At 40.6% G+C, this 14,093-nt stretch overlaps 1 protein-coding gene across 3 annotated transcripts; it reads left to right on the top strand.

Annotated features, from left to right (window-relative positions):
• The first annotated feature begins 6 nt into the window (after positions 1–6).
• On the top strand, positions 7–14,044 carry UBE2I (ubiquitin conjugating enzyme E2 I). 3 transcript variants are annotated; one of them, XR_004842735.1, is made up of 8 exons: positions 7–105; positions 3,776–3,854; positions 4,087–4,170; positions 7,503–7,575; positions 9,384–9,493; positions 9,667–9,746; positions 12,250–13,305; positions 13,876–14,044. XR_004842735.1 is itself a non-coding variant. In XM_009644459.2 (6 exons), exons 1-6 carry the CDS (start codon positions 3,789–3,791, stop codon positions 12,311–12,313), a joined length of 477 nt encoding a protein of 158 aa, XP_009642754.1. In that variant the 5' UTR covers positions 2,154–3,788; the 3' UTR covers positions 12,314–13,468. The 3 variants fall into 3 exon arrangements, 1 of the variants encoding a protein (XP_009642754.1); XR_004842736.1 differs by lacking the exon at positions 7–105 and adding an exon at positions 921–2,137; XM_009644459.2 differs by lacking the exons at positions 7–105; positions 13,876–14,044 and having other exon boundaries at positions 2,154–3,854; positions 12,250–13,468.
• Positions 14,045–14,093: the final 49 nt, after the last annotated feature.

Raw genomic sequence — 14,093 nt, 5'->3', positions numbered from 1 at the left:
CTCTCTGTTCCGCTCCAGAGTGAGCGTGCTTGGGGTAAACCTCGGCCTTCGCCACCCCTCCGGAAAGTAAAGTTTGCATAGTTTTGGGGCAGACTACTCCAACTGGTAATTTCTTCCTGTGCCAGGATTTAACCTGCAAAGTAAAAACGTGGGGGTAGCAATCTTAACGATACTTTTTTTTTTCTTGTTGCTTTGAATTAACAAGAGCTATTGGAAGTTCTTCAGATTTAAGGAGCATGTTGTTGATGTATTCAGGGACTTTCATGGCTCAGAAGAGTGGGTGTTCCTGGGGCATGGGAACGCTTCTTTCAAAGACTTGGTTTTTGTGTTTGGAAGTAGGTTCCCTTCTCTCCCCCATCAGAGGGTATAGATGGGTAAGGTGATCTGTAACAGGACACAGAGTTTGCACCCATCATGAGAGTGTTGGGTTTGTTTGTCCTTTTTTCCAAAATATGTGGTGGTAACAGCAGCAGGGGCAAGCTGCTGAATAAATTTGGAGGTTCTTGATAATTTTCTAATGAGTTGATAGCAGTAAAAGGGACATTGCAACTTCTTAATGCGGGGGTGTGTTTGGGGGGATTAAACCCATGAAGTCTGGTCTCTTAAGCTTGTGTGGCCCCCGCAAGGTAGGGTTGATGTACTTCAGTACAAAAATTTGTGTTCTTTCCTGGGATGTAGCGCATAAATATGTTGGGACTTGATTTCTGTTCATTAGCAGGATGTTTCTCAGGTGAAGAAAACAAAGTAGATGTGGTATTTAAAAAAAAAAAAAAAAGAAAAAAACAGATTCCTAAGAACTGGGGGGTTTGGGGGGGTTGTTTGTGCGTGGTTTTGGTGATTTGGGGGCAGTGGGGTTTTTTTCTTTTGTGTGGTTTTTTTTTTTTTAATTTTTACTATTTCAGGTTAACACAGATGTCTTGCATTTGTGAGGTATTTCAAAAGCTTACAAGAGATAAACTTAACATACAGGTATTTGGGCAAACTACTATTCCAAAGGAGAGAAGAAGAAAACACAAACAAACCATGCACAGAAATTATTGAAGAAGATAAAAGTAGCAGTGAGAATGTAATACCTTTGGGTTTAACACCTGCTTAGTATTTCACTCCTTCCTGCTACCCCATAATTTCTGGGACCAAATATATGCTGAGATGATCAATCTGTCCTACCTCAAGCTCCAGCAGAACCAAAGTTAAATTCTTTTACTGAAGAGCTCCTAGAGAGTGTATATTGGCAATTTGTTACGAGATTGATTTGCTTTTGAGGGGGTGTCTATCTAATGGGATCTTAATTTCTGAAGTGGGTTTTCAGTCGTCTTTGCCTCTAATCTCTCCCTGGTAGTAGTTTGTGGTGAGGTTTTAGGTGCTCGTCTGCCCTTGTCAGGGTTACAGAAGCCTGTGGTCTTCCATGTACACTGAAATTCTGGATGTAGCCTATCATTGCGTAACTAAGTCAAATGCCTCAAGATTTGAAAAGGTATTTATAGAACATAAGAAAAATCTTTATTTCATGAGGGCACAGTATAGTGCATAACCAGTTGCAGAAGTAAGCAGGATACAGAGCCTGAAAACTTGGGGGGGTTTTGCTGCAAAGTTACTTGATGGGTGATGTTCTGTAGGACCCGTGTTGGTACTGTGCCCTCTGAGAAGTTGGCATTTCCCTTGAGGTGCATGTAATTAATTGGCCATTAGCCACAGGACATATAATTCATGTGTTTGAAAGCACCCTGTAATATGTTTCTTGGCAGAAAAGGTAGCTGAGTTACTAAACTAGCTAAGAACACTTACGGTTTATAAGCACAAAAATTTTCTCCAGTTATTATGGGGAGGTTAGGATTACAGCGGACCAGGTACCGGCAGCACAAGTGAAACTCCACCGCGTATTCAGTAGTTCATTTACATCTGTTGCAAAGGTGTGGGCTCACAAAATATTTAAAATGACTCCCTGTGTAATTTGGTTAAGGGAGAGGGTTTTTTGTTCTGACGGTATCTTTTCAGTGTCTCCCCATCTCCTGCATATGAACGGACTAAAACCTGAAGCAGTATGTACAGCTCATGTTGACCAAATCCTGCAAATCTTCTGACCTAACCAAGATACAGATGCACGTGTTGGGAATACTGGAGGAATATTGGGCTGAATGTAGGATTTTTTTGTGCGCGTGTCTACTGAGTGTTAATGGTGCCTCTTAAAATGCTTTATCTGACATGAATTTAATTGCTAGTTTGAAGTTGAAACTGTGGATTATGTCCATCCGTGCAAAATTGACTTTGAAAAAACACTAGGAGGAGGGATTTGAAATACCAACTGTCTTAGGAGCTGCACAGAACTCTCAGTTTGGTGCTCTTAAAGACTTTTAGTTAAGGTATCTGCACTGCTGTGTGTAAACACTTCAATTGGAAGCGTGCTGTCCTCCAGTCTTTAAAGAGTAGAGCAGATGAACACGAGATGCATATACCTACGTGGAACAGGCCAGCGCTTGGGAAATATTTTTGGCGTGAACATCACACCAAAGGGCAGAACATGGATGTGTGAGATTTTTAAAACGAGGATCTTTGTGAGCTACAGTTCATATGGTTATAGTAGTAGGCTGCAATACCCTTACAAGTAATCTACATATTAATAGAATGTGAATTTTGCATGATTCTTAACCAGTGTTTAAATGTTTGTTTTAACAGAGTAGTAATATTCCTTTCATTAATTCCGTCAGTTTGTTCAGTGGAGGAATTCTACTCTCCTGGCTGTCATAAAGGCTTGTTAGCTCCCTGTGGAGCTGAGAACAAATTAGCCGGGCTTCTCCAACTGCCAAGTATCAGCTCTTATTTAAAATGGGTAGAAGTGCAGTAGGGAGGAGGACTAAAAACCTTCACTAGAGTTTGTTTTGACCATGTGGCTAATGAAACCCTGAGTTTAGATACAGTTTGATGATGAAAAATAAACTCGCTACTACTGTGCTGGGTGAATGGAGAATCCTGCCCTGAATTTGAAAGCACTGCTTTTGCAACCATCGGGTCTAGAGCTGTTCTTGCGTCATATGCAATAGTAACCTGTGCTCTACGTGTTTCTGGGCAGTCTCAGTTGCTACGCTTGGCTGTTACTGGGCGGTCAAGGTTGTTTTCTTTATACTGGAATTGAAAACCTGCCCTGTGAATGAGTGGGCCACTGGCTCTTCCTTAGCTCAGTTCTGTCTTCCTGTCTGTTCCTGCTGCTGTCTAGAAGTTGTATAGCGGCATCACTGCAAAACCAAGGCGATTTCATTAAGTTCTGTGCCCATGTTGCTTTTGTGTAGAATACTGGCTTTCAATGGGAATTTACAGTCTAAAGAATAACTTTTCTTATACCCCTGTTTGCCAGAAACAGGAGCAGTACAGGTGTTTGCCTACAGAAGAAAGCCATACCTTTTGTGGTGTAGCGAGATAGATAGGTGTTCATCTGTCGCAGCAGTAGGAAGGCTGAGCACTTTTCCCATTGCTAGTAGTGTCTCTGTTGTCAAGCTGCTGTCAAAGTGGTTTCTAAGATGTGGTTCAAATAGAAAACAAGGTGGGGATAGTATTTTATAGGTCAAGTCCAGTAACCGAGAGGTGGTTGACATGGGGAAACTTGATGTTGTTCCTGAGGTTAACTTCTGCAGGGTGTGCAGAAATGTGTGTCTTGGCTATAGTAGTGAAAATCAGAGGCCAAAATACTTCCTGAGAGAGCAGGGCTTATAAACAGATAATGCAATGTATTGTTTACACTAGAAGTAAAAGTTTATACTAAAACCAATTATTTTTGTTTTAGAGGGACTGTGAATATGTCTGGCATAGCTCTTAGCAGACTTGCACAGGAGAGGAAAGCCTGGAGAAAAGATCATCCATTTGTAAGTATGAGAACTGTCAAATTTCTGACTGCAGTTATTTTGGTGTTCTGATGACAACTTTTTTCCTTATTCGGATGTGTTTTTTTCAAATTAAATTAACTTTTAAAATAAGAAAGCTGTTTGAAATGATGTAGTGCAAAAAGAAATAACTGTATAAAGATAAAATATGTCATGAAGTATTCTAACTACGTCTTCTGAAATTCTCACCCTTTGGCTTTTTGCCTTAATTCAGGGATTTGTAGCAGTACCTACAAAAAATCCAGATGGCACAATGAATCTAATGAACTGGGAGTGTGCTATTCCAGGAAAGAAAGGGGTAAGACTTACTGTTGTCCTAACATCTCGCTTACAGTGAAAAGTAACATAAGTCTGCTCATGCGTTACACTGACAACTGAGAGTGTAACTTAGATGTAGTGTAATAGAAATGCCTGGATCCTGCAGCTACCTTAGAGTCCTGGTGGAGTGGGCTAAAAATGATCCTGGACAAAATACACCATGAGCCTGTTCAACTGTTGGCACTGAACACCTTGAGAATAACGGCTTTCAGAGGAGTGTGTAAGAATCCTGCATTGAGCAAACTTGAGGTTGTCTTCTCCTTCATGCCAGGGTTTATTGTGACTTCTGTTCTTACTAAATGCTGTTTTAAGCCCTAAGGCTTGAAAATTAATACTACCAAAATGTTGCCTCTGCTGGTTACCTGCCAGTACCTTTTTTGTCCACAAAATAGCAGCCCTAGAGCTGTAGCACTGGAGTCCTGTAGCACTGTTTGTAGCTTTTTAGATTTCAAGGAAAATAATTCTGCATTGTCAGTGTGGTATCACATTGCTTTCCATTTTGTGGAATTTTCTCTTTTTGTATTAGGGGGAGAAGAACAGAACTGTCTAAGGTTTTTTCTTATCTGATTTCACTTGTGCTTCTGTGTCCCTTTCCTTAAAATAACAAGGGAAAGGGAAAAGTCTGTAGAGGCCAGAATTGTTTATTTTTATCACCTTGATCTGGTTCTATGGGATAGGACAAACACAGACTTTCAAGTGGAAATAATCATTAATGCATGAAAGGTCTTTGATTTTGTACACTGCCATTATAACACCTCGTTCTGAGCAGAATCTTGTTTCTATTTTTCAAGATGTTACTTAGCATGTAGAGATTGCTCTTGAATTCATTGGATGCAGTTGTTTCTTCTGAGATAATACTATTAATTACTTGGTGGGTTTCATTGTCTTGGGTCTTTGGTGTATTGCATTGGTTGGGAGACTTCTGTTGCTTTGCCTGTTATACTGCCTCTTGCCAGCTTGCTTAAGTCCCCTTAAGATCTTGTTTCTTAGATTCTGAGAAGACAAAGTGTGTAGGCATAGCCTGCAGACTGAACATGGCATTGCTGTTATGGTTATAACTTAGCTCAATACTTTGGTAGTCATCCACATAGCTCAAACTGGTTCTTAAAGAAGCACCTAAAAATAATTTAACGGTGTTAGGAAAGCTGCATCCCCTTGTGTTCTGCCAAAACAAGATTATCCCTCATAATAGCCAGTTATGTACCTTATCAAGGTGTCACCTTTAAATACCTGGGTAAAATCTTCATGCCATACAAAATCTTTATGCTACTGCTTTTAGGTTTTGGAAACCACAAAATGGAGTGAACAAGGCCCTTGAGGCCAACTTTTTGCCTCCTAGAAATTGCATCACACCAGGAAAAGATCACTGCTCTTGCGATTCCTGGTAGAGTTTTATTTTAAAAAATCAAGCTTTTTACTCAAGTAAAAACGCCTTCTCTTTAACAAGGAGCAGCATGCCTTGCACATCTCTGCCAGACCAACCAGTTGCTCTCTGTTGCTGTTGTGTTTGGGGGCATGCTGTGCTGCAGCTGCTTCCCCTGAGATGGAGAAGTAGTTGAAACCACCAAAATGCTTTCTTGTCAGCCAGATCAAAAATTGAAGTGAGGTGATGTTAGTCCTGGGTTGCATCTCTCCATTCACTTTTCTTGACAGCAAATCACTTGTTAAGTACTTAGAATTTGACTCGGAAGAACACCTGCAACCTGTCCAGTAATGCAATATGATCTTGGTGATACTGCTGTCATTATCTTAGTAAGGTTTTGAGCGTCTGCTCTCTCTCATCTGTAAGGTATGTTGCTCTAAAGACAGTAAAAACTTTTTGTTGGCTGTTTCGGTGTTCTACTTGAAGAAATTTTGAAAAGCTATTTGTCTTCCCCTGTGACTGAAAGCAAACAAAATGGGAAGAGCTTATTCTATCAAAAGGCTCCTCTCTTCTAAAAATGGACAGGTTTGTCTCCTCTGAGAAGGTATGGGGAACAGATATTCCTAGTTGGTGATGACTGACTACAGCTGTTTAGAACATGTTCTTTAATTACATTTGCTATGGTGTATTTAAACTCATTCGCTTGTTAAAACGCTTAGTATTCCATAGCATATTTTTTTCCTATTCTAGGTTGAAACTTTGCACAATAAATACCAATGACAGTGGAGTGCTGTTTCTTTCTGGGTTTGGTTTGTTTTTTTTTTTTTGCGTTTTGGGGGGGGGTGTCTTTTTTTTTTTCCTTCCCCTTCTTTCTTTTTCATTCTGCTAAAAATCACATAATTCACATAAGAAAAAATTAAGGATTTCCTCCAAAGGTGGTCTTCAAATGTACCTGTCTGTCCCTGAGGATGTGATAATTTATGCTGATGAGATGTGAGACCTTCTTTACTCCAGTTTGTTTTAAAGAATGAACTGGATATTTGCTGTCATTGCCGTGTTTCCATAACAAGGGCAGGTTACAGAGGTGGGGTCTGAGTTTTACATATAGAATAAACTTTTCTGTATTTCTGCACTTCTCGCCAGAAATCAATTTGTCAGAAGATGGGCTTTTGTCCTTATTTCCAACTAAAATGACAAGGAAGTACATATTTGAGTCGGGCATTTTTCCCTTGCAACATCTACGCTATTCCTTGTTTTTATGACTCTTGAGTAGTGCTTATTTGGCCTGCTCTGTAGCATGGCAACTGCTCTTACCGGTGCCCTTCCCTTTCTGATAGGAAATAAAATCCCAGTTTCTGATGGGGATAAAAAGCTTCTTAGAATATGTGTTACACAAAAAGATTAATCTGAGGCTACTTGCTACCAAATACAGACAGGGTGGGTTTAGACTAGTGAAGCTTATATTAACTATAGCAATATTAGAGTGCTCCATATTTTTTGTTTATTTGTATTTTTCTTAGCCACTTTCTTGTGAGGCAAAACAGAAGCCATTTACATCCATGTGCTTCAGGAATGTATCTATATCCTATCTTCTCAGACTTACTTTAAGTGGGGGTGTAATGGCCCCTTCCTCATTGCATGTGTATCATGTAAAACTTTAAGTATTCTGTTGTTCTGTGTACCATGAAAATGTTACTCGTATATGGAATTACCGGGCATGATCCCAACTCTGTTGATGACTTGGCAATGCTTACTAGCTGTAACTCCTTGTATAGGTAGGATAACTTGTCTCAATCTAGATGGCATGCTACGGCATAGGACAGCTATTTTCTGCTGTAGCAGAAGAATGTCTTGTACTTTGCCTGAGAAACTGTATTCTTGATAAGCTTTTTTTCCACAAGTTTGACTTTTCTTGGCTATAATCTGTACTCTACCTTAACTCTTTATAGACACCATGGGAAGGAGGCTTATTTAAACTACGGATGCTTTTCAAGGATGACTACCCTTCTTCACCCCCAAAATGTAAGTAAAATGACGAAAAAAACCCAAGTTTATTAGTGTATTGGGTCAAGTTGCATAGTGCAAATTTCTGTTGGTATGTAGAAAGGTGTTGATAACACACCAGTGTTTTGACTACTGCTGAGCAGTGCTGGAACAGCATTAAGGCCGTGTCTCCAACATTCCCCAGTGGGCTGGAAGGGAGCAAGATCTTGGGAGGGGACGTAGCCAAGACACCTGACCCAAATAAACCAAAGGGATATTCTATACCATATGATGTCAGCTCAGATATAAAAACTAAGGGAAAAGGAAGAGGAGGGGGGCATTCGCCTTTTGTGATGTTTTGTCTTGCGGAGCAACAACTGAGTGTACTGAAGCCCTGCTTCCCAGGAGTGGCTGGGCATCGCCTGCTAACGGGAAGTAGAGAATAAAATCTTGTTTTCCTTTTGCTACCCCGTGCGGCCTTTGCTTTTGCTCTTTAATTAAAGTGCTCAATATAACAAAGCTGGGAGGGGAGAGGGGGATGGCTGTGTGGGTTTCCTCAAAGTCTGACAAAAGCCCCACTTGAAGCGTTTGCTACTTGATCAGCACTCTTTGAAAACTAATAGGCAGGCAAATCCCTTTGCGTGTTCTTACTGTTAAGTTGGTCTTCCAAGAACTCAGAGGCAAGAACTTAGGAAAAAATAATAAAGAAAAAGTTCCATCAGCTTTAATCTTTTCATCAACTTGATCTGAAACAGATCTGTTCTTCTTCTGCTGTGTACAACAGGTATCTTCAGATACCTAGTTCCCTTGTTAAGTTCTGGAATTTTCCTTGTCCCAGCTCAAGCTTGCCTCCTTTAGAAATCTGAAAACATCTACTGCCTTGCCTAGTTTTGGTTTTTGAATTGGCTGCCATCTCAAATCAATGACAGCGATTACAAATGGCTCTTCTGACAGCGGTTCATTTCTCATTTTAGTGTTTCAGCTCTATCGGTTGTGTCGGCTGCTTTTTTTGTTTGTTACCACCTAAACACATGTGACACAAGAGAAAACATTGTCTTTTTAACTAGAAAATATTTAATATTAATATCTTTGAGGATGTGCTAGTTGGTCTTTCTCAAGTGTTAAGTGAACTGTCATGCCTTGAAATAAGATGTGTATGTGACTGGTAAGACTCCTGATCAATGTAGCTTCAGAATTCCTACTGAACTTCATTGAGCAGCTCATAAGCAAGACTTACTTGTGATGTCAGAGGGATTAGAAAACTGCACTAACACGCAGATATTTCATATATTGCTAAACAAGTGTTCATTTCATTACTCTGTTGCATTTAAGTCCTGTAAAGATTAAAGAAATTCCAGAATATAGATGGAGTGGCAGGAGAGCTGCACAAGCCTACTCCTTCAGTCAGTCTTGCAACTTAAAACTGGTTCCTCTTGTTCAGTGCATCTTGATTATACATGAAGGAAGAGTGAAACTGAAAAAAATGCTAGAAACTAGTTGCCTTTGTATGGAACTTTCAGTATTTTAAAGTGAGGAGAGAAGAGCTGAGTGAAGGGCATTATCTTTCCTTTTTATAGTAGTATGTGAGGCTGTGACAGGATTGGTTTAAAAAGATCTTTACCACAAAGCTGCTACAAACTGTTCTGTCAGTTTCCATCCCTGAACCTAAAGATTACTGGTGACAGTGATAGTGTTAACTGCCTGGATTGATGCCACAGGTGGGATAGAGTTCCTGCTTTAGGCGCAGGCTGAGGTTTGTTTGGTTTGTTTTTTTCCCCACTGATCTAAACCAATTTTGTGATCTTGGTCTTAGCATTGCATGCAAGTAATTCTCTCTTCTTCATCAGGTAAATTTGAACCACCGTTATTCCATCCAAACGTGTACCCTTCAGGCACAGTGTGTCTCTCCATCTTAGAGGAGGATAAGGACTGGAGGCCAGCAATCACAATTAAACAGGTCATTAATTGTACTTAGACATATTCTTAGCCCTTCTATTGCTTTGTTTGCTTACCATACGTGAATGTAAGATGTCCCCTGTGTCTTTCTACAGATGGTTTCTAAGGGTTTTTCTAATTGAATGTCTCTTAGTAATATCCATGCCTATGTTAGTCCTATTCCTTCTTCCACAGATCTTGTTAGGAATACAAGAACTTCTAAATGAACCAAATATTCAAGACCCAGCTCAAGCAGAGGCTTACACAATTTACTGGTAAGTATCTTTGTGTATCAGCTTGAAAGCTGTCATATTGCCTCCAGCTGTCTTGTTACTTACAGTATAACATACAAATGGTTTTAGGATTGGTCAGGGGAATTTTCTAATCTTTGTGGCTGTCACCTGTGGAGATGCCTAGCTTGTGCTAAACTTGAACAAAACAGTAACTTCATGGTTCGTAGGCTAGCAGAGCTTTTAATAGCATCACAACAGCAGTAAAGTGCGAGGACTCCTTCAGTTAGACAGCGATTCTCACCCTGGTTCTAGCCCAACATGGAATCCTTTCCCCTGAAGGATGAGTAGTAGCGAGGAGGCGTAATGATGTCATGAGTAGTGGAGACTGAATTGGGTGACAAGTCTCATTCATCAGTATTAGGAGTAACTTACTTCTGTCCAGTAATGGGCACCTATAAGCACTTGGGCCTGAAGGACAAAAGAGAGTTTCTGTGCTTGCCGTGGAAAATACACAGCATTTTCTGAAAACTAGATCTTCCAAAAGAGTAGGTTAAAAAGCACAGAAAACCTGTAGCTTCAGCAGCATGAAGTTTGCTGCTGAAGTTAGGAAAGGTGGCAATTTGTGAGCTAAAAAGTACTTTTTTTTCTTAGGCCTAATCTTAACATTTTCTCACCATTAAAGATGGATGGCTGATCTGTAATCCTTAGGGGAGCAAAACACTTTAAACAAATGCTTTTGGCACTGACAGCTGCTGAAATAGTGGCAGAGATGGAAATGTGGAACTACCATTCTGGACAGCAGAACAAGTCTCCAGGAGAGTGCCAAGTTTGAAAAATGGCGTTTTATGAGACTTGGCATGCAAGCTGTGTCAGAAATGTCTGTTACAGGATCCTAGTGAAAGGGAAATGTAGGGGCAGGTAGTGCCTCTTGGATTTAATTAAAGGCTTCACTCAATGTTATTTTTTAAGTGTCTGCTGAAGACTTGATGGGACTGAGTGCATGTGGAGGAGAGTTAGGTGGCCACAGCTGAAGGCAGCACCTTTGGGAGCCAGTACTGCTGAGGCATGCCTCCTCCCCTTCTTTTTTTTTTCTTTTCAAAGCCACTCTGAGGGCAGGAGTAATACACTGTCATAAATATATAAAGTAGTCCATGTGGTTTATTTTTTTTATTCACTTCCCACATGCATGGATGTAGAAAACCAGTCTTTGCTAGTTTTGTTTCTGCTTTGTTGTAAGCACATCTAGAAAAAAAAAATCTGTTGAGAATAAACCATTACACGTGGTTTTTGTCTCTTCAAATATAGTCTCCCATTTATTCTCTTCATGTCTTTTGGACAAGTGTAGTGTTTCAGATGGGTTACTGTATTTCTGTACTCCGAAAAAAATTACACTAAAGTTTGTAAATTTGTTTATGAGAAGAACCTAGAGTATTTTCAGTCTGTTTGCTGGTAATTGTTCATTGGATGTGACCAGAATTGGCTTCATTTCTCCCTCTCCCCAAACTGTGAACTTCAGAGGATATAATTTGCTGCCTTTTTTTTTTCCCTGCAGCAAGCCTTCATAGCTGAAAGTTCAGTTTACTGCAAAGCTGTGCAAAATCTAGTCACTGTAAACTACCTTTGGCACAAGAGCAATGGTACATTTTTGTTTAGCTCTTGACTGACACTTCTGCCAGCTAATCCAGAATATGGTGTTGAATGGACACTCTACCAAGCTGCTGCCATCCCTTGTTGGCCCGAGAATGGGAAACAAAGAACTTGCCCTTTTATGTGTTGAGTCTGAGGCTTAATGACTGGCCTTGAAGTAGTACTTGCTTGTTTGATCAGTCTGTAGCAAGAATGCTAAACTTGGTGAACTACAGTGGTTTTTCAAGATGTTGAGCTAAGTTGGGTTTTTTTGTTTGGTTTGGGTGGGGTTTTTTTTCCTAGCTGAAGGTGAGGATGAAGCTAACCTAGTGAGTCAGGGTCTGCGGAGATAAAGGCTGGCATTATCACACAGTTATCTTTCTCCCCATTTCTGAAAGAGTGCTTCCCCTCCCTCCCCAAAGCAGTAATGATCATATTTTAAAGTCACATGAAGTCCACTGACTGTTAGTGAACTGCTCTCATCATCTGCTTTGTGCTGTTAGGATGCTGGAATTTATTGTTGATGACCTCAGGTCTCTGCATGGGGAGTGGGAAACTAAGGTTCAGATGAGTAAGAATGCTTGCACATAAGGTACGGCTGGCCTTGAGAAACTGCAGGCGCAAACCTGTTTATAGAGACTGGTGTGGTATGAAGCTGGATAGTGCAATCATTTGGCAACAGATGAAGTTTGGGGAGTAACTGTTGTTAAACAGGAGCTCACTTCCCTCCAAAGGAAATCATCAGAGTAATGGTCCAGAAAAGCCTTTAATATATCGGAGTGTTCAGTGAATTCCTATCTAATGGTTTTGCCTTTGGCAATGACTTAGTTTCACATTGAAGAGAAACAGAAGAACAAACTCTGTAATGTGGCCTCTGACTTGTCAAGCTGTAACTACCCTTTCTCTCTCTTCTATTCAGCCAAAACAGAGTGGAATATGAAAAGAGGGTTCGAGCACAAGCCAAGAAGTTTGCACCATCATAAGCATCTGTCATGCAGCATCTTATAAAGGAAGGGATTGGCTCAGCAAGAACTTGTTTACAAAACTTTTGCAAAATCTAATGTTGCTCTGTACAATTAATATCCACTTCGGGGAGGGGGTTGTATGTGTGCCATTTTCCATATTCGCCACTTGTATACAGTTCTAAATTTGCTGAATTGCCCCCAGTTTTTTCATACAGGGTCTCTTCCTTCAGTCTTTTGTATTTTTGATTGTTTATGTAAAACTTGCTTTTATTTTAATATTGATGTCAGTATTTCAACTGCTGTAAAATTATAAACTTTTATACTTCTATGAATACACTAGTATCTCTAGTTACTTTGCTATCTGATGCAGGCATGCTTTAAAATGTTAGAACTATATTTAGCCTCTAGCTGGCTGTATGAAAAAAAAAAAATCATGCCCTCCACCCCCTTCCCTCCCTGAGTTTGTTTTTCTATCTTTCAGAAACTAGGTTGTTATTGCTTAAGAGCCTCTGAGATCCAAAGTCAGCCAGCATCCTTATTCTGCATCACTTCCTTTGTGTTTATATGGCGTTCTGTCTGTGTTGCTGTTTAGAGTAAATAAACTGTTTATATAAAGGGCTTCGTTTCATTTATCTTCATTAAAGTTATTAAAAGACTGCCACTTAAATGGCTCTGAACACAGTTCAGCGCAAGTCCTGTTTGTAAGGCCTGGGATGCTGCACTTCCCTCTTGGCTGGATGTTGCCTTCATTTCTTTCCCCTGCCCCCGCCCCCAACATGACCGTGGCGTTTCTCTGGGCCCCAAGTGGCCCTTGCAGCTTTGATCGGTTCTTGCCAACAGCTTATGGAATTCTGGCTTGCTGGAGACCAACTCCTTACTGCGTGCGCTGGGGCAGACATACTGGTACAGCCACCTCAACATAAGTAACGCAAGCATTAGACTGACAGGATCAATAATAGAAGCTGTCCGAGGAGTGCACGGAGACCGACAGCAACTGGGGATTCTAAATGGTACTTGTCTGTCGGAAATGTGTCTGTGCCTTCGTCCGTATGTCCATGTACGTAGCTTGGAGGAAAAGGACGTGCTCTATGCAATTACAGTTCCCTTCTGTAAAGGAAATCAGTTAAATTATGTAAGTTATTTTCATGTATGTCAAACTGATATGCCCTCTATTAAACTTTCACTGCTTTTTTAATTGTATTTTTTTAGTCAAAATCATTCTGCAAAACAAGGGTGAAAGCTTTGTAGCTTCTTCAGTGCTCTTGTTATTAAAAAAGTTACTGCTAGAGCCTTCGGTTACTCTGCGTGTGGCACAGCTCTGTTCTCAGGCCCGTTCTGCCTGGGCATCTGACTGCGATAGCTTTGGAACATAAAAGTGTTCTCCCAGGTTAGAACAGCTGAACCCTCCTGTTAGTCTCAGTCCTTTAAAAGCTGTGTAGGGTTGCTACCCTGTCACTAGCAATCCTTGTTACAAGGGCTGATCTGGGAAAGCCTTCAGATGCCTGGGGTGGAGGAACCAAGTTGGAGGAAAAGATCCCCCATCAAATTCATTCACTGGGGCTTCTTTTTTCTTTTCCAAGGGAAATTGAACGTTTGTACCACTAGAACTGCTGCTGTGACTCCCCGTCCCAGCTCCAGCAGGGCTGGCGTTCCATCTCTCCAGGAGAAGAGGTGAAAACCTTGCTGTGACTTGAAGAACTTGTGTCTGTAAAGGTAATGCTATGAATTGTCCTCAGTATTTCCAGTTCTAGGAAGGGGTTGCTGAAGTTCAGGTTTAAGTAAGCTCCAGTTGGGCACT

This window comes from Egretta garzetta, unplaced genomic scaffold, assembly GCF_000687185.1.
Source record: "Egretta garzetta isolate BGI_Z169 unplaced genomic scaffold, ASM68718v1 scaffold448, whole genome shotgun sequence".
NCBI lineage: Eukaryota > Metazoa > Chordata > Aves > Pelecaniformes > Ardeidae > Egretta > Egretta garzetta.
The sequence above is the reverse complement of the archived record's forward strand: the minus strand, read 5'-3'. Positions and strand labels throughout refer to the sequence as shown.